This window comes from Dermacentor silvarum, chromosome 2 (assembly GCF_013339745.2).
Source record: "Dermacentor silvarum isolate Dsil-2018 chromosome 2, BIME_Dsil_1.4, whole genome shotgun sequence".
Classification (NCBI taxonomy): domain Eukaryota; kingdom Metazoa; phylum Arthropoda; class Arachnida; order Ixodida; family Ixodidae; genus Dermacentor; species Dermacentor silvarum.
Genome location: NC_051155.1, coordinates 234,376,722 through 234,397,773, shown reverse-complemented (window position 1 = coordinate 234,397,773; position 21,052 = coordinate 234,376,722). Strand labels below are relative to the sequence as shown.

At 44.7% G+C, this 21,052-nt stretch overlaps 1 protein-coding gene across 1 annotated transcript in view; it reads left to right on the top strand.

The window, feature by feature from the left end:
- The window catches only part of LOC119440749 (gonadotropin-releasing hormone receptor), a 129,258-nt gene extending 109,099 nt beyond the window's left edge, over window positions 1–20,159 (top strand). The window contains exon 2 of the mRNA XM_049663038.1: window positions 19,845–20,159. Within this exon, the coding sequence (XP_049518995.1) occupies window positions 19,845–20,159 (315 nt within the window). The remainder of the gene's footprint in view (window positions 1–19,844) is intronic.
- Window positions 20,160–21,052: the final 893 nt, after the last annotated feature.

Genomic DNA, 21,052 nt, shown 5'->3' with positions numbered 1-21,052 from the left:
AATCTGCAAGGTTTCCTGTGTAATTCCTTTAGGATTTTCTCCAAAAGCAGCCGTAACAGCCAATTGTGGCTGCCTTTTAGCCAATAACCAATGAAATTGGATGCTGCGTTTTATAATATCATAAAATTAGCAATATATCAATATGAAAATATATTTCTTAACCTAGAAGTACCGCACGTCATCGCGAGCTATCTAGCACGTGTATGTAGCTGCACCGTTGTAGCGCTGCCAATTATTCTCCTGGCTTCCTTACAAGGCTAAAATACAGGTTTGCTTTTATTTTGACATCAGGTAAACGGCCATAAAGCTAGAAATATAAATGTATAGCTCATTTCTAATTGTATGTCGTGGCCAACTAGATATCATTAGGAGGAACTAGGTCCTATTCGGGATCAATCACCCTTCTTCGAATGCCTTTAACATTGAACTGCGCTACACATTACGCATGCTATCTCATAGCAAGGACAACGGTATTTCGCACTGTAGTATTCGAAGAAATGAAAAAAAAGTACGGTCTATATTTTGAGCACTACGGTTATGGCGACCGCGTCGCCTAACCTGTGCAGCTATATTGCTTCATCATGTGAATGTGGTGCATGCACTTCATTTTTAGAAGACTTACCCATGATAAGGAGAGCGCAAATAGCGATAAGCACCATAGCCACGGTTGCCTTCATGATAGCGAAGTTTCTGAAAGAGCGTACAGTGAAGCGGTTACTTTGAATACGGCGGCCTAAGTATACACAACCGGCAGTAGATGATAAATGAGTTCGGCGTAAGTCCGCAAGGGGAAAGGGAAAATTGTCTTCCACCCCATTGCAGCATGAAGATGCAGAGCAAGAACATACGGGTTTCTTAGAAAGAAAGGCTAGCAGCTGAGCAGTGATTCCTCCTGGTTGTGAGACCAACGTCTTTCTGGGGCGATCGCTCTACCATCTGAGATAATGAGAAGACTAGCAGAATACAGTGGGAGGGTGAAATTACCGACTTGAGACGTAGGAACACGAAGATACAAGGCTTTCTAAAAAACGTGTACGGATTTCGTTTGTTTATAGCTTCGTGCTACAAATTCGATGACACTTCTTTCATGAACTTTCTTCCCCAGTGAGGCTTCCGCACAGAACTAATTTACCATATGCATGGTCCTTGTGCATAAGTTGTCAAATAATTTGCTCTCGATTTGTGATTTGCTAGCCTGCTGGTTAGCTCAAATACTAGAGCGACGGTCCCGGAAATGCGCTGGTCCCTGGTTTGGTTCCGTACCAGGAGAAATGTTTCTTCAACTGTTAGGATCTCTTTCAGTGAAACCAGTATGGGTTTCCTTTTCAGCTTCGTGCCACAATAAAGATTATTTAAAATTCCACTCTCATCCAGGTTTCATCTAGCTCGACGTTCCACTTGGCGTTTCACGCGGTGACTTTACAGATCACACTCTGATAAGTAAGGAACGCTTATTGAACCATTATCTCCCACATATATCTCTGTTTTTTTAGTAAAGTATGTTGGTCGTAAAACTAATAACATACGCTTTTTAATGAATAGTCAGAGACTGGTGATGCTTTCAGGGTTGCGTATAGGAAAACTTGACCGAGTTACGTGACTGAGAATGATGGCGATGTATCATTACTATGGAAAAGTTTTGCTGATACTTGACATTATCGCCTGAATACATTGGTGCCAAAACTCGTAAAAAGTGAATCAATGTACGCCCTAGATAACTCGAAATAGTAATACGTTAAAATGCAATGAAAAATGGGTAAAGTGACTAAACGGACGAAACAGCGTTTAAAAACCAAGTACAAAACAGACGTAGACGCCGCACACGGTAATGGAGATAACAAAAACACGCATTCATACAGTTAGTACCCTTAAATTTGTAATACACGCTACATGGCCTGCTAATTTTTCCCCGTACGCACACAACGTATTTTACGTGGAAGTAGTCCAGTGTTCAAGCCGACATTCAAGTGTAGCACAAGGGAAGTAAGGCCGGATTTTGCCCTCCGACCACAAACTTTGAAATTTGTGTAGTATACTTTGGACACCGGTAGGATAATATACCACCAAAAGTGACAATTGATTCGGCGGACTAAATAAGTACTTCAACGTGACTGCGCTTATAATGTACACAAATCCTTAAGCAAAGATGTGTTATAATAAAAAGCAAGGGGTTGTCGTTGCCATTACAATTTTTTAATAAATTACAAAAAATGAAGAATGAAAAAGTCTGTTTTCTGAGAGAAACTGTATTTGATTGAATGCGGCCCTGGAAGTTAAATATATTTAGTGTCGTGGTCGGTGGTATTTTAAATCGCTCTCTGGAATCGCACATCGGCCTTCTTGCATGCTGTTCAACATCTACAATTCTAGTCGACACTCAAAAAGCGTGCTAGAAATATCAAAACCGCAAGAGCAAATGCTATGCCGAATTACATGCCGAACACCATCAACTTACGTTTGGTACAGCCGTGTACAGCAGAATGCTTCAACCACTCTTTAGATGGCTTTTATTTGAAGCCTCTGCCTTCGTGAAAAAAAGTTCATAAATAAATATCAAGCCTAAACTCCCACAAAGCAAGCTCCTCAGCGCAGCGTTGACAGATGGGGGCCCCGTGATTCACTGAGGTCACAGTTTATCGCAGGAATGGCTCAAGATAGGCTGATGGAAACGGATGTTTCTTTTACAGTCACAAAGGGTAATAGCCGATAAGCCTGCAAATGACAAGGTTCTGAAACTTTTATCGAGCAATAAAAAGCGCGTACTGTACCGGAGCAGATGACCCTTTTTTATAGTTTGCGACAGACAGGAAATTTAGCAGCGTACCGTTGTTGATACAGCACGCTCGTCACGGCTATGAAACGCGAGATGTAAACCAAAGTATAGTTCTAATGCCTAGTTTTGTTAGGTTTGCTGAGCTCTAAACGACATCCCGTTATTGTGCATCGCTCTAACGATGCAATAAATTAATCTCGCGGCCAGGTATTACATGTCACAAGATATCCCCTTAAAGGGTCTTTTATTTTTTCTTCAATGCTCGTGCAAAATTTGATATGACCTCGACATTCAACCGATAGTGGACAACTTATAAACACCACCGAACGATGTTTGATAGAGGCGCATTTCCGTTACAATTTTGCTAAAAATGACAAGTAGGTATAAAATATGGATAGGTAGGAATGTTAGCCAGTACAATGACCAGTTATCTACCCTGTGTTGCGGTGATGGCGTATATGACATCAAAGTAATACTAGAAGAAACAAAATAATGGAATGACAATGCAAGACTGCTGAGTGAAAAACAGCGAAAGGGCGTCAAACGCAATGGCCGCCTCGGTTAGCTGGATGTTTGGTGCGGTGGGTTCTGCGAAAATCAGACAAAACGGGAAATTCCGCCATTGGGTATTCATTCTATGTACCAGTAAATGGGCGCAGTAGTCTACTGTGAGCCTGTTGCCATTTCGATAAATGGCGTTCCAGACAGCGACATGACCTGGACACTGCTTAATGCGTGTTTCCACATTGAACGCAAGTAGTCTGTCTTTTCTTAAATTTTAACATTTGCAATGTTCTTTGCCTTATAGAGAAAGCAGAAGGCGCGCACACGCCAGACCGTAACTGACATCACTCAGGTCACTCTTGCACTTTGATTTATTTTGAAGTAGTTCAGCTTGGGGGGCGGGGCGAGAGGAGCTACCGATGCTATGAAAGGAAGCTATCGAAGCTCGCGAGGCAAAGGGGCAAATATGCCACTTTCAATGGCACAGGAATATTAATAAAGGACATACGCCCAAAATGCAACTTCAAAGTGGGTTACATATTTACAACAAACAAGTCAAAGTAGTATCTACATGAAAAACGTTATTAACAAGCTCACAATATTGCGTGCCACATGAAGCACATAATATGCTGCCATTTATACCATATCTTTTTTTGTGTTACCACTTTTTTCTACTTGCTTTGGACAAGTGGCAAAGTTTGCTGGTGTCATTTACCCAGTAAGAGTGGTATACGAGATTACTCTGCCACAATTTTTCTACGCCAAAAGGACCTAGTACGAGTCTGTGTCGTCCCCGTGTTTGGGTGCTCTTTCGAAATCCCAGTAACAGGCAGGGCTCATCCAATCCAATCTGAAGTTCTAGCTAGGTCCCCCTTTTGGTCACCCATTAGAGGGCCTACGAACTCCATTCGTTCGGCAGATTTTTCAAAATGATAACTGCCAGTCACGTGTGGCCGTGCCCGTTACGAAAGCATGACATTCATTTGATTGAATCATCAAGCTCGAATAATGATTTGCATCTGCACAAAAGCATTCAGAGTGATGGCCGTGTTTTGACGATAGTTTTGATCAAAAATTAAATCGAAATATTTATTCAAACATTACAAGACAAATGCAATGTTGAGGATGACAGGTAAAAAGCCTTCTTTAGGCTTGACCGGCCCTGTATCCTATACACTTGGAAGAGCAGTGGTTACAAAGCACAAAATGATCAAAAGAAGCTCGTAAATAAGGCAATGTAAGGTTTCCAAGTCAGTTTTAAGAGATGAGCCAAGGTAGATATACCTGGTAGCGAAGCTTCCATAGAAGCCCATACGTTCAAAACATGGTTGCTTACCGGCGGTTCATGGGGCTTAGCGCCATCTGTGTGAGGAGGGAACACTTCCGGCGGAAGAAAAAATAAATTGACGTCATATCCGTCAAAAACAGAAGTGACGTCATTTTGTTCTCATAGGCGCGAAATTTGTTTTCGGAGGCCTGCCATTAGAGCTGTATATTCAAATGCCCCGCCATTCGACTTCATGGGCGTTCCGAGTTTTCAGCGCGAAAATCGATGCCGGAAAAGATAAGCCGTACGGGTGTCGAAATCGCATCGCTGCACAGAACATACTTTCTTTGGAGGCCGACGAACACTTTAGCCGTAGATTGCGTAGAGTGCTCGTCCTTTCGTCGGACGCCAAGCCCGTCGGCCAGCGCTGTTGCACGAAAACAACTAAAGTAAACAAGTATCTGACGGTCGCAACTCACTACTTTTGACTGCACAGGTTAAGAAACAATAAAACTACCCGCGTCACCTAATTCAGACAAACGTCGACATGCAAAACAACACAACATGTGAGGGGGGCATATTGTAACAGGTGAACTTTACGAGCGCGCCTTTCCACGCACTCCAAGAGTTGCATGGCATTGCAAGTGATAGCGGCGTCAACGCCCGCCGCTATCGATGGGCGCTCTCACGGTGGGCCTTGAAAAAAGGCATATATTGATAATGATCTAGTGAAATACAGTTGTATCTTTTCTCGCCATGCTTATATAAAATGAACTAGGAATTTTATTTTCATTGAATGAATTTAACTGCGTCTCGCTTTAATTTAAAAACGCTTTTTTTCTTTCCCAGTGTTTATTCCCTCCAAACATAGTCGCGCTTCAATCGCTGCTCCCATAACCACCCTTGCTGATGTCGGTGACAATTGGTTCTGAACCGCTTTTCGCCCGAAGCTTCGCGACCTATGTGGATCAACCTTGGATGAGCGATATAGAAGATTTATTGAAAAATTATGGAGGGAAGAATATGTTACATTTTATATAGTAGTACCTAAGTATAAGAGCGTCGAAAAGCCTTAAATTCGGGAGGGTTCATTTTTCCAATATCAATATCTATTTCTTTAAAAGAATTTAATAACCTCAGTAAATTATTTTCAAGCAACTGTTTGGTATAATTTGTCCTACACTGTAAAAAATTTCCGTAATTTAACGTAGAAAACATACGTAAAAAAACTGATACTGTCATGTTTTATCGAAAACGGAAGGAGTCTACGTTAAAAAAATGGACGACACTTCTGTTTTGTCGAAAACGGAGGAAAGGTACGTTAGAAAGACGTAAAAAACGTGTTTATCTTCCGTGTTTTCAAAAACGGAGAGTTTCCGTAACTTGTGCCAGACATCGGAATTCGTGAAAACTGCAGATGCACATGTTTCTTTTTGAGGTGACAATGCAGTACGTTATTAATCGAAATAAAAAAAATAAGGTGCGCTCGTGGTGGGGCGCTGATTACCTCGCAAACTCACTAGCTAGTACTCGTTAGTTGTCCAGTGATTGAGCAAGGTTGGATTGCGCAAGCGCAAGGGAGCGCAACTTCACTTGGTTCGCTGCTCCTGTGGTCGCCTGGTTGTCCGGTTTTCGCCAGCGCCGTGTGACCCGTCTTGTGCCAAGTGTGTCACTGCTGGACTTCTGATTGAAAATCAGGTAAGCTTTATTTTACTGCGTTCATCAACGCTCTTATGCCCAGCAGTTGCAAGCGACACGCGAAAGCCATACCGGCCCATACTGTTGCAAGTCGTACAGGCGATCCCTATAAATAGATATAGCGAGGGCAGACAAAGAGCTCATGCGTTCGATGTTTTCAGTGCTTATGGAAGATATATAGACTAGCACAAAAGCAGCTCCAGAAAACTAATGTGGCAACAACTGTTGTTTAGCTGTGTGCGCATCGGACAACTCGCTGGATTGGCCTTTGTTGCTGTGACGCCACGACTACAATGTCAAATCTTTTCGTCCACCCAAAGGCTCGATTATTTGTGCTTGCGTTTCGTATGCATGCCGTGTTTCCTGTTTCCTTCAGCAAATTGCGAAAAAAATTACTGCCAGTGTTAGCGCTCATCAGAATCGAATGACATGTGGTTTACACGTGTACACTTGCGGGAATTCTCGCGTCCCTTCACGGCATTACACAGCTGTCTTGCAGTGAAGCCATTATGGAATGCATGTAAGACCGTTGCTCCGGAACCTTTATATGTAGCGTCGTCTAAACTGCGCGGTCTCCGCGCTTAAAATTAACTTATTTTTACCTATGGTGGGGCCTCTGCATAGCACGCGATGAAACATTGTGAAGGCGTCATGCGAGACCGTGGGTTTACTTGTTAAATATCGGTGTCAGTTTTGATTGCGATTGACAATGATCGTTGCTATATGGTCCAACGATCCGGCTCCAGTCTGGGTGAGCTCAAGCGCACCAGTTTCTGTAAGCGGGTCCGAAGCACTTATCAAATTCGTATAAAATTGTAATATAAAGCTTTTCTTTTTTCTCAAGTAAACATTATTTCGTTTGCCATTGTGGGTAAGGAGGTCTGCTGATCGTCTGCAACTCTCAGAACTACGTGTTCGTCAACGTCCTGTCGCGATCAGGCCCGATCGCGAAGCACGGATCGCGAACTGTCTGGATCCGTATCGAGCTCTTATCCCGATTGGTCCCTATCGCGATCGAAAGTGACCGTGTGACAGCGGTATTAAAGCTGACAATGTACTTCATGACACTCTGACATTTTTATCTAATGTACGAACCATTAGCGGTTTATGCTCCTACTTTTCCTTTCCTTTGCTGATGCTCCTTTTGTGAATCAATCACGCTCGATAATACACCCGACTCTAATTGTGCAGCTGATGCGGCCCTCACATATCCTCAAAATGTGAACTTGTATTGTCATTATTGGCAAACATGGACTGCATCAGTTCATACGTTCATGCAATAATATTCCATTTGTAAATGTATAAGCCAGATCATGTAATTCACATTTGGTGGTATTTATAGGAATATGTTACTGCTTTGAAAAAGCAAAGCACTATGGGATAAAATGGAAAGAAAATTAACATTAGCCGACATGCACACAAACCATTGGAACTAATCTACTGGTGTATGTAGTCTACTGGTGTTATAGAACAATTGGAATAATAGTATATTATTGAATGGTTCTGGAAAAAAAAGGACATGAGGAAAAACATGGACTTCAGAAGAAATAATTGTTTGATTTTTTTGCAGCTGTCGCACCAATGAAGAATGGCTGCTTGCCGTATTTGTGCACAGACGTTTTCAAAGTTGGTGGACTACTTCGAGCACTACCATTATCACAGCAGTGTACTGGGTGGTGCACTTTGACCTAGTGAGCCATGCTCTGATTTGTTTAAAAACTATGAAAGCCTGCGAAGCCACGTCTTCAGACATCATAGGAAACAACGCAGCAAACAGGATGATCCTGCATTTGTCTGCTCTGTGCCCTCATGTGGGGCAAGTGAGTCCACTCGCACGGAGTTTGTTTCCCATGTTGCTGAACATTTGGATAAGGGAATCGACGCTGTCATGTGCCCTTTTGTGGGGTGTTCCAGTGTTCTGAGGTCAGCAGGGTCATTCAGGACGCATGTGTCAAGGTACCATCGTGACACTACGGCAACACAGCTGTTACAAGTGCCAGATGCTAACTTTGAAGTCGAACCAGCTACTCTGGATGGGGAGCATAGTCGCGCCCCGATTGTTGGTGATGGGGACACCTGTGAAACAGATTTTAGTGGTGGTAGCCATGTGGAGTGCAATCCTTTTACTGACAATTTTGCACTTTTTCTTTTAAAACTTGAGTCTCAGCATCATGTGCCAGCAAGCACAGTGCAATACATTGTTAAAGAGCTGCAGAATCTTCACAATCTAAACAAAAACATGTCATTACATGAGGTTGCCAAGACAGTTTCCACTGACACTCTTTCTTCAGTAGGTTCTGCATTTTGTAAGGATGCCTTTGAAGGTGCATCTGTCATACTGAGTTCGTCGTACTCCCGTCATAAATATTATAAAAAAAGTTTTGTTTTGTGCCACCAGTGTAAATCACTTTAGGCATCAACAAGCAAAATGTTGCGTCTACTTACCACTATGTGCCCATTGAGCATCTGATATATTTCCTTCTCTCTTGCTCTCCTAGTAGTCAGCAAAGCACATCAGGAGACTACTACCAAGATTATATTTTCTGCCAGCCTTTCAGACAATCCACAGAGAATGTGATACATGTAATTTTGTCCCAGGATGAATTTGAAATAGTGAATCCGTTAGGCTCGTCAAAGGGCAATTTCCAGCTACTTCCAGTGTACATGACACTTGGAAATTTGCCGCTGCGTTACAGATCACGGGTTGAAAGCATGCAGTTGGTCATGCTTTGCCGCCAGAAGGATGTGAAAGAGTTTGGCCTCGACAGAGTTTTGCAGCCTTTAACTGAAGAGTGAATTCTACTTGAAACTAAAGGTTTAGTTATTAATGGGGTGTATCATTTTGTACGACTAGATTTCATTGCGGGTGATAATCTGGGAAGCCACATGCTTGGCGGTTTCACTCAGAATTTTAGCACGTCAACATACTTTTGCCGCATCTGCCTACTAACACGTTCCCAATTTCATCAGACCCCATATGCAGTAGGACAAAGGCGAACCCCAGATAACTACAGACAGTCACTTGAACATGTCGTGAACACTGGAGGACATGATGACTGCGGCATAATGATGAACTCTTCGTTTCATGTACTGAAGCATTTTCATGTGTGCCAGTCTGGTTTGCCACCATGTATTGGGCATGATCTTTTTGAAGGTGTGGTTCGTTATGATATGCCATTATACATTCGGTACTTTGTCACTGAGAAAGGCTGGTTCACATATGAATATCTTAACAACAGGATTTCTACTATGAAGTACAATGCCCATGACTTGCGAAATAAGCCAGCCAAAGTGTCTAGTCCAAGTGCCAATTTGGAGGCCATGCTTTGCAAAATTGGACACTAGTGAGACTGCTTCCTGTGTTTGTAGGTATGAAAGTAGCCAACACAAGTGACCCAGTCTGGGAAACGTTTGTCAAGCTCATGGAGTTGACTGACCTCCTCATGGCACCTACTATAACTCCTGCTCAAGTAGCATACTTGGAAGTTTTGATTGAACACTACATAACATCCCGAAGTATTATTTTTTCTACTAACAAACTTCGGCTAAAGCATCATTATATGTTGCATTAGAGTCCGCTAATTCAGGAGTTTGGACTACTTTGTCAAGTGTGGACCATGAGATTCGAAGGAAAGCACCAGCATTTTAAACAGTGCATGCGAAGTGTGAGAAACTTCAAAAATGTTACAAAGACGCTAAGTGAACAGCATCAGCTGTATCAGTCATTCCTGGCAGCACGAGGTTTATTTCAAATTCCAGCCATGTACACAGATATGAGCCAGAATCAGGAGTCCAGTGTTTTAAACAATCTGAGGCATGTTAAAATACCTGACAACAGTGTTCTCCTAAAGAAAGCTACTGTGGATGACTGTTTGTATGCCGTGAATGACTACATTCTTGTGTCAGGAACACGGTTTGATGCAATGTTCGGCTCAATAATTGCCATTGTTAAAGCTGGCTGTGAAGTTTTCATTTTGGTGCAGTGTGTTCGGGCCACTCTCGCTCCAGCGTTTGCATTGTATGAATTAGAAAGTGCATTTTGTGAAACAGTGCTTCTGCGGCCCTTTCAGTTACTGGACAGAACGCCATGCCAGCCCTATCGGCCCTTTCAGTTACTGGACAGAACGCCATACCAGCCCTATTTACTTGGTCAAGGCTCCGTGATAAGGCTGAATTTTTCTTTTCCAGAACAACTGTGAGTTTTAAACAAGCCCTGCATACTGAGACTTTTTCAACATAAATGTTGTCATTGTTCTAAGATAATGGACCTTTTTTTCAATTCAGCTATGTGCATGCGCGTACCCTCACCCCAGCTGCATTCCACACCGCACCCCCATTATCGCAGAGGCAGGTGTGCGAAGTGAGTGTGTGAACTCTTGCATGATTGGCGGCAATTTCCTGAGCTTAAGGAGCTGAATATAATTTTTCTGGTGTTCTGGGCGAGAATGTTGGTTAAAGGAAACGCATAGCGTTCGTGGGAAAGACTGCAAGCATCTGGTCGATGAAAACGACTCCGTGAACTAAAACTCGAGCGATAGGCGCAGCATTTGCGACGAATCTCATGCTCGGCGCTTGCTGTACTGTCGATTGCACAAACCGGCATGGAATGGTAAACGTATTTTACTGGAGTGGAGCGCACAGTGCAATTAAAAAAATTATCCCACGTTATCAGTGAGTTATCAAGCGATTCTTGCGGAGTGAGGCAAGCCTGCGTTCTGGTAACAGCATGACACTAGCGCTGTGATTATAGCACTTTTCGCCCTACGACTGACTCGGAAGTCACAGCGATGTTTTATTCTACAGGTATGTATACGGCACGGATTTTACCATTGGCTTAAGAACGTGTTACCGCATGCAGGCAGAAATAGCTGTACGGTTACGTGGGGCCAAACAAAAAGAAGAATCTCGCCACACAGCCGATCAGATTGCATCGTGCGAGGCCAAAGTGACACACTCGCGGTGTCGCGTTAAACAAAACTGATGAGTCTTACTTTTTGCAGGCAAATGAAGCTTTGTGCGCCTGACAAAACAACGTGTTGCGTCCACTTACCTTTTGCTTACCCCCCGTACTGTGTTGCGTCCACTTAGTTCCTTTACTATGGCATATACGATACACATATCGAGATGAAACAACACTTGCCCTGCAGTACACTCGCAGTACGTGTGCAGAAGTTTCGCATGTTGTTTATTCATCATGGTGAGCTCCTTGCATGCCCGCTCTTAAGGGAAAGCACGTACTTGCATGCGTATGTTGAACGCCTCCTTCGAGTCGAGCCACTCCAATCGACGGTCGACTTTAACCTGAAAAAAGTCCTGCCGCGGCGCGCTTGATGCTCGCACATGCCTTCGTCAGTTGAATCAAGGTACTGACCAAGCTGTTGAAGAATAAAGGCTGGTGCATCTCTCAAATCTTGGTTACAAACAGCCTGCACGTCGCATCAGCATGTTGCCGTCGCGTCGGTAAATGTAAAATGTGTTATTGCTACACGTGAGCAAATACGCGCGCGCATTTGAGCAGAACGATGAGAAGCTACCTCAACAACACATGCAACAACAAAAAAAAAAGAGGGACGGCCGTCGCGAGAGACTGCTTGGTCAAACACCGCCATACTCTGCGTAGAGGCGAGAAGTGGCGGGAGCGTGTGTCTTGACTGTCAAATTTAGTTAAAGTGGTAGCTGCTAGAGGGGTAGCTACTGGAAAAATGTCCATTGTTAAGTGCACACATGGTGCACTTATACCAAATGGCAATGCAATATTGTTCTGTACAGCATTTTCATTGCACTTCGATGCAACATTGACTTCTATTTCATCCTTTGTGAAGTGTTTGCATGCATCAGAGTTAGAAACTAGTTACTCTATGACCACTGTTTTAATGCAAATTATGATGTGACTGCAGTTTGTAAATGAATACTGCTTCCATGTTGTAATATAGTTGTGGGTTAAACTGTCTACTGTTATGTAAGTTTGAAGCATGCACATGTTTATGCATTGTGGCTAAAAAGTTGATGTTTTGATTTTATGTTTTTATAGCCATGAATCTGTTTCATTATGCTAACATTGCATCAGCTCTGAAAAACTGAATGGTTGTCTGGAAGATATTGCAGACTTGTTGCCCTGAATCTAATGCACCACATTATTTAACATGCAGACACAAAGGTCTACATATTTAAAATTAATTTGTTCACATGTTTTATGTTTGAGTTCGTTCTCGACGCCATCTCCAAACTCGACCTGGGCTCCTCCTTCCATGCCTTCGTCAAGTCTTTCTTGAGCAAACGATGTGCCATCCTCAAGGCTGGAGATTTGGAATCAGAGAAAATGGAGCTGAGTGGAAGAGGCACCCCCCAGGGGTCAGTCATCTCAGCGCTCCTCTTCAACATCGCAATGGTCGACCTCTCGAGATACCTAGACAAGATCCAGGGCATCGGTCACACGATCTACGCGGACGACATCACTGTCTCGTGCGCGGGAGGCAGTGACGGACAAGTCGAAGCCGCTCTCCAGGAAGCTGTCGACAGTGCAGAGCGCTTTCTAACGGACACGGGACTCCGGTGCTCCCCTAAGAAATCGGAACTCCTTCTCTACAGCCCCACTAGAAAGGGCCGCAAGCCACAGAACTGGAAACCCCCACCGAAATCGACATTAATCTCTACATCAAGTGCGGAAATCCGATTCCCAAAGTCGCGTCCATTAGAATCTTGGGAATGACACTCGAAGGGGCGGGCACAACTAGCATCACCATTCACAAACTAGCAAAGAAGACGGACAGCGTCATCGGTCTAATCAAGCGGGTAGCTAACAGAAGGAGAGGCCTGAGTGAAGAGAATCCGATAAGGCTAGTCCACGCTTTCTTGTTATGCCATTTCACGTACGTAGCGGCCATGCACGTCTGGAAGAGGGCCGAGCGAGAGAAACTAAATGCCATGATAAGGAGGGGGATCAAGAGCGCGCTCGGACTACCAAACTGCACACGCACCGACCGACTTCTGCAGTTGGGTATTCATAATACACTAGAAGAAATTGCAGAAGCACAAGAAAGGGCACAGATTCTCAGACTCTCCGGCACCACGGCGGGCAGACGACTCCTAACAGAGATGGGCGTCCCCGCGGCTAAAGTCAAAGACTCCTACCAGGGCCTTCCGAAAGACCAGAAAGACCACATCATCATATACCCCGCCCCACGCAATATGCATCTCCAGCGCAACGTGGAAAGAAGGAAGGCCAGGGCCGTGGCGCTCCTACTCCGGGCGACAGAACTCCCTGGCGGCAGCTGCTTCGTTGACGCGGCCCAATATGGCAACAGCAAAAAATTTCGCAGTAGTGTCCAACAACCACAAGTGTTCGACCGTTAACGCAGCTTCGGTACGAAGCACGTCGTCATGTGCGGCCGAGCAAGTGGCCATTGCCTTGGCCCTCCTGGACGAGAAACATGCCAACATCTTCAGCGACTCCAGGGCAGCCATCCGCGTCTTCAGCGTTGGCGCCGTGTGTAAAGAAGCCTGTCGCATCCTCGACGGTAAAAGCATTGCCACCCACACTCTCACGTGGTTCCCCGCTCACATGGGATCCATCATGGGTGGCCCCACAAACCTCAACGAGCTGGCCCACTCCAAGGCGCGAGGTCTCGCTTTCCGCGACCATGGAGAACTCCCCGGCCGGCCAGGAGTGGTGGAGAACAGAGATCAACCGACAACATACAATGAAATTACGTAGTACTTTTATCTCGGCAGGAGAGACTTTCCCCTTCCTCACAAGAATTTAAATAGAGCGCAGGCATTGACCCTCAGATTATTGCAAACAGGCTCGTATCCCAGCCCGGCTTTATTACACAAGCTTTATCCCGACACTTATGCCAGTAGTTCTTGCAGGCACTGCAATGACTTCGCTAGCTTAGACCATATGCTCTGGCGTTGCCCCTCGTTACGAGGCACGGAACAAATAAATGAGGACAAGTGGCTCTCCGCTATCAAGAGCCCCGATGCCGGGGCGCAACTATGGGCTGTCCAGAAGGCCCACGATGCACCGGTCGGGCATGGCCTGACTGTCCCAACGTGGGAGCGGCCCGCTGCGCGCTGAGTCGCGTACCTCAGGACGTTCATTAAAGTTTTACATCCATCCATCCATTATGTTTGATCAGGCATGATGAGTTCATAGCCCAATTGTTTGATATGTGGGGCTTACATTGCACAGCTAGTGGGGCAGCTGTTGGTAGGCATTCTTATTGTGTCCACTTGCAGCTTGCTTTGATGCTTTGACATACTAAGCAGCATTCTGCAAATGCTTTTCGTGTACGCAGACACTGCTGACCTACGTTTGCATTCCATATCTTACAAGCGCCTATAGAAACCACCGCATACTGGAAAATTAATATTCAGTTTGAACTTGTGAAGGCATACTGATCTTGCTCGGTTTATTAAGCTTGAATTCACAGGAGGGGACTGCGTATGCAATAGCAAGTGTCACTATTGCAACATAATTTTAATGTGCGAGGTCACGGGATCGAGTCCTCGGCAGCCGCATTTCGATGGGGGCGAAATGTGAAAACACTCATGTACTTAAATTTAGGTGCACGTCGAAATTATTCCGGAGTCCTCCACTACGGCTTGCCTCATAATGAGATCGTGGTTTTTGGCACGAAAAACCCCATTATTTAAAAAAAACCATTTTTACATTTCCTTTTATTTTTTCCCTCTGAGAAAAGTGTGGAGTATTTTTGGAAGAACCATCATGGATAACATGTTTTAATTTATAAGTTTCTTAAGGGCAAGAGCCCTGAATGAGCAGGAAAAATTCATTCGTACCAAGGACAAGCGAAGTGTTTATGCTTGATTGGAGCACAACCTTAGTTCATGTACATTAACAAAATTAAGCTAACGGGACTGAAGTTACTCAAACAATAGGTACTTTGACCTGAAATGTTATCATTGTATAAAGACTGAAAATAATGCCCTTTGGATGTCTTGTGTGGCATTATTCTTGTTATTCTTAACTTTTCTTTCAAGCATTCATTCAGCTCTTAAGCATTTAATAGGTGCTTGCTGAAAATTGGTCGAAAGCTTTGTTTTTGTATGTTTGTTTGTATGTAATCTGGTGTAAGTTGTCAGTTGTTAGTAATCTGGTGGTGTTGTCATGAAGAGTTGTCGACGTTATAGTAACAGGGGTGCGACAGCTGTGCTGCTTGCATCATATTGATACAAGTGTGAATTTCTACACCTTGTACCAATAGGAGAAAGTTGGCCTACATTAGGCCATGCTACAATTCAAATGTATTTGGTAACGGCTGCCTTAAAGGTCATGCCATCAATGCAAGAGACGGAGGAAGGAGGGCTATTCCTCTTGCACACATGCTAGAAAAAAATGGCACTTGCTCTGTCGAAAGGTAGAGCAACTTCGTAGTGGTGGTCCGATATGTTTAATATGACCGTATTACAGCAAAACCACTGCGAGACAAGTTAACATCACACTTTACTGTGCCAGAAGTATCCTCATTGAGCATTTAGCTGTTCTTGTGAGTCATTATGTGCATTTTTCATTGGCCACACTGCAATCCAAGGTGTCGCACATATTGAATTGCCAGGCAGAGGTCACAAGCCACAGCTAAACAGCTTCATTTGGCAACTTGTTTCGGAGCACTTGAGCTTTACCCTGTAAGTGCACAGATGCTGGCCATTAGCCTGCAGCATGTGCTATAGCGCAATATTTGATGTACCATATTTTCAGCACTATAGTCTGCACCCGGTGTAGAGTCCACTGGGCGAATGAGGGTCTAAATTAATGTGTTCTAGATAGTCCGCACCTGCTATATAGTTTGTAGAAATGAGAGACACAGAGGTTTCATAGTCGACCATTAAAAAGTCTGGGTAGTAGTCCATAAAGTAATGAAAGTAGGGAGTCTGAAAACCCACCAAATCACTCTGATCGGGGCTGTCAGAACAAAACGTCAAGCATGCAAGTTTGATGTGCGCCTCGTCATGTTTTCATTGCTGTCAGAATGAAAGTCTTCCTTGCCTTCAGTTTTCAATATGATTTTCATGAAACCTTTGAGAATAACTTCAAATGGTGCAGCATGCTGCAAATCAGTGGCCCACTTGACCAATTTCGCACAAGATTCTGTATGCATTCACCTATTTCTTGTGAATGTATGGCGACCCCTTGCATCCAGGCCTCAAAGTTCATTTGAACACAGCCCTTGAAAGTTCACTCTGATATCCAGAGGCTGAAGGTGTTCAGTCATGCCTTCTGGGAATGATAGCAGTTGCAGTAGCTGTCTAAGCTTTCCACTCAATGTCTACAACATGTGCATGCATGGAGTTCATTATCAAAAGATACTTTGGCCAGTGTCCTGCACTCCTGTGCCTCTGGCCATTTCGGTTTTAGTGCAGGTGAAATTCATATGTGCAGTGTGTATTCGTTTTCTTGAAGCATGCTTCCAACCTTAAAAATAAAATAATGTGTAGTCCGCACTCCGCAACAATTAAACTTTTATACTTGCATAGTCCGCAGACTGTAGTCTAGGAAATAGGGTAAGCTGGCAGTTTTGCTGATGTGGCAGAATCGTGCCATGTCAACAAATCTTGGAGGTATTAGCAGACTTAAGAGCACAGAACAGTCAGTCTAAAACATCTTTTGTCATTTCACACTCACTTTACAGTGTGCTAGCCTTATTGAAAAGCAGCACCCTGCATACAGTTCCTAATCATGGACGACGCACCCACAGAAATGCGGCTGTATTTCTGTGGCGAAGTACTACTGCGCTGGCTACCGCATTAAAAGTGATCAAGTACAATGAGCGCATAGCATCATTGCATGCAAGAAGTGTACGTGTTACACTGCTACAGCAATTTCACCACAGTGGTTGTTGAACATTGTTGATGTCGCATAAAATGTGCATTGGTTATGCAGAGCACAGCTTTTCTGCAAAGCGAAGGCCACCCTTAGCCATGACGTGCAAGTCTTGCTGGTTACCCTCAGTATATGGTGCAGAATACTGCTGACCACACATTTTGCCGCTGTTAGAAGTTCTAACAGCGGAAAAATGTTCTATTCTATTCATTCTATTCTCAGCCATTGTGCCATCTGGCTGATAGTGGCAATGATGATGGTGTAGCAGCGTGTGAGCGATGATAGGTCAGAAAGTAGAGATAAGATAAAAAAGGATCTATAGAGAAGTAGGGATCTAAATTAGTAGTTCTGGTTACCTACTTTGCACAGGGGCTATGCATAGAGGAAGGGTTAAAGGCGATAAGATTCCTACAGTATATTTACTTAGACCTGATATGTACACTCAGATGCGTTTGATTCGAGGTGTATAAAATGCTTGTACGTGGTTCAGAAATGTTATCACTCTAATATCCTAGATGTAGGATAATTTTTTGCTGCCACATTAACCAATGTGGAAGCGAAAAACTAAAATCTTTACTTACCTAAATTTAACATTTCTCTTTGCCAAACTAGACCAAAATGATAATTGACGTTTGACGGAACCGTGTATCCTCAGCTGTCGGAGAGTTTCATTCTCTTTTAAGGCATCAACAAATAACCTGGCGCTCTTGTGATTCATACAGGCTTTGGAAACATTTAGATTTCTCAATGTGCTCAGCCCTAAAAGCATCACAACTGTCGGTGCAAAGTTTCGGCCGGTCATTATGTAGTTGACGCATTCGAAATCTGCCAGGTTTCTGAGGAAGCCTATGATTATGTAACTGACGCATTCGAACTCTTCCAGGTTACTGAAGGAGCCTATAGCCGCGTGGAGGTCCATGATGCTCAACTGGAAGATGCCGATCTTCATAATCTTAATACACGGATTTCTTTTCAGGCCATCGCACAGAAGCGCTCCATACCAATGCTAACCGCAATTTGTATGAAGAGATGTGTAGCAGCCAGTGCATAAGCTAAGTAGCTTGATGCAACTCCATGTCTGGAACGACTGGGAAGTAGATCCCCCCTTCTTCCAAGCCCCTAAGGTACAGCTGGCCAGATCTTCCTGTCATTTCCCGAAGTTCCAGTTGGGTGTGTGTACTTTGGCATTCAAGTGTCACGTTGCGCCTGCATTGGACAAGTTTAGCTGCACAATTTATGATGCACCGTCGTTAACTAGTTCACGCCGTGCGGGCGAATCGTAATAACTCATCTCCAGTAGCGCACTGTTAACATATTGTTAAATATTTCTTTACCTTTCGTGTTTTTTTACATCAAGCTTCTTGAGAACCTCCCTACCCTTGCCACAAAGTGCACTCCTCGACGAAAGACAGGCGGTTTGCGGAGCAGGTCTCCAGAAGACAATTTCCAGGCGGCCGAAACAAGTAACGACTACTCGCACACCTGATAAAGTGCTTGGTGTCATCCGCACTGCTATCTCAGACGAAAGGTTTCAGCTGCTGAAAAGCCATGGTAAGCTTAAATGAAAATGCAAGGGAGCAGTTTGCCCAGTGGGTAAAAAAATTCCACTACAATTTTATTTTCGTGGGTCACTGGGTGCCGGTATTTGTGTTCATCTTTAACTTTGCCCCCTCTATCAGGAGGTGTCTCTCTACCGTGAAAAAGAAAGCTGATTACGGCAATTGACATCCATCTCATCGGCAACTAGATGGTGGTGTGAGCGTGACTGTGTCTGTTCACGGATATTTGACGGAATGATGCTGAAAAAATTTCAGCTATGATGCAACCCAAGGTCTTGCACAAGGATTCAGTGACAATGCTGTTCAGGCCGAGCCGTGGCAGTTCTGCTGTCTGGGACTGCTAAGAGATGGATGCAGCAAGTTGCCTACATAATTAGCCATACATCAACACCACGTCAGCACTGTGCTAACTGATATTGTCCGTTTTCAAGCAGCTAAAGGCGATTCGAACCACTGTCAAAGCCCTCATATGCGAAGACGGAGCCTCCAATCTGTACTTAGCCAAACAGCTGGGGCGTCTGTGGTGCTACCGTTCTTCACTGTTGTGCAGATTTATTTTTTCCAAATTTGATGTACTACATCTTGTGAAGACAACACAAAACAGCCGGCATATGCGCAAGCTGCACATTGAAAATGAGGTTATCTGGGTGCACATAAGCGAGTTGTACCATTCGACAGATAAGCTGCGGCTTATTTTGGCGCCAAAGTTAACAGAGAGACATATCAGAAGCCATTTTTAACATTATGAAATTGACACAGGCAACGCAGGTCTTGAGTGCATCAGTTTTCATCGCCGTTACGGCACTTGTCAAAGTGCCGGACACACCGCGTTGCACAGCGAAATTGAGTGAAAGAATGGAGAAACTTATCTTTTGAACAGCTCCAGCCCAAACATAACTTCTCAGAACTGCGGTATGCAATTCGGGAACGACAATATGAGGTAGCACTCTCATGAGGCCGCCATTCATTGGGTTGCAGCTTCGAAGTTTGAAGAGAGCAGTTGTTGGGCCTAAGTGTCTATCCTGACTGCAAGAGGAAGCCCCAAACTGCGGCACCTTGCTGCGTTGCCAACAAAGAGGTAGTGGATCCAAAAGCGGCTGCGACCGACGCCGTGCTTGCTGGGGGCCCTACCTCGGAGACAGTTGGAACGCCCGTTTCTGCAACCCTGTGGTGTCCCCTGGAGATCTCGCTGCTTCCAAGGCAGCCGAGAACACCAAACAAACTCAGCCACCACCACAGGCAACCCTAGGGAACACACCTGGCGTAAAGGTGTCAAAACTGCCTCACAGTGCCGCGGCATTCTCGAAGGAGCCACCGAGCCCCGAGTCAACTCGCCATACCACTACAAAGAAGAAGGGCCAGGGGCAACCCCGCGCCATACCTGGAAACTCCCTGCCCTCGGATCGTGCACCAAGTGGTACCACAGGCCCAGCGGTCGCACCACAAAAGCAGGCAGGTCCGGAAGACTGCCACCAGTACCCAGCCTGTGGATCCTCCCTCAACCGGGAGCGTTGAGCCAGCACTTGAAGGGTTTGTAGCAGCAACAGGAACGCGCAGAACTGTTGTCGACGCCGTCGACGTTTTGCCCGCGTGTGCGAGCGCGCGCGGCATCCGTGACTGTTGCCGGTGCCTCCGACGGCGGCTTTCGACCAGATCAGAACTACACACTCGTCGAGCAGCGTCGGAAGTCTTTGCCACCTTCTCCACTCGCAACGTTTCTATATATGTTTCTGTTTGTAGATGTGTTCTTACAACGACCTACTGTATTCCTGACCTGCCCAGCGAGCGCAACGCCAGCGCGCCGGTGCTAGCGCATCTTTCTGCCGCTATGAACACCGTGGCGCTGCTAGTTACCCCATCCTAAAGCTTCTCTTTCCCATCCGCCGCGGCCGCTAACGCTCCTCGCCGCGCTTTTGCTGTCGTCTGCTCGTGCGGAGCCGCCACACAAGCTGTGATGTTTACGCCGACATGAATTCTGTACGATAAAGAAATGAGAAAACTTGAGTTTTGTTCAATAAAATTGACAATTATGGTGTATTCCTGCGTATGATTTTACACCGATCTTTTGCTGTCGTCTGCTTGCGCTGAGCCGATCGAGACACAAGCTGTGGCATTTGAGGGGCACATGCACTGTACGTGTACGAGAAGAAATAAGAGAAAAGGTACGTTAATTGAATCAAATCAACAACAATGGTGATCTGCTGCGTTCCTTTATGCAAATCAAGGCAAGGGAGACACCTGCCGTAAGCTTTCACAAGTTCCCAGTTTCGAAAGTGCGTGATAAGTGGATCAAGGCGATTTCCAGAAAGGTGAGTTTGCTCAAGCGTTATTTGGCACTGAGAAAATGCAACTGTATGTACAGTATAAAATTGTGATTAACAATTAAGAGAGACTCAAAAATTTTGCTT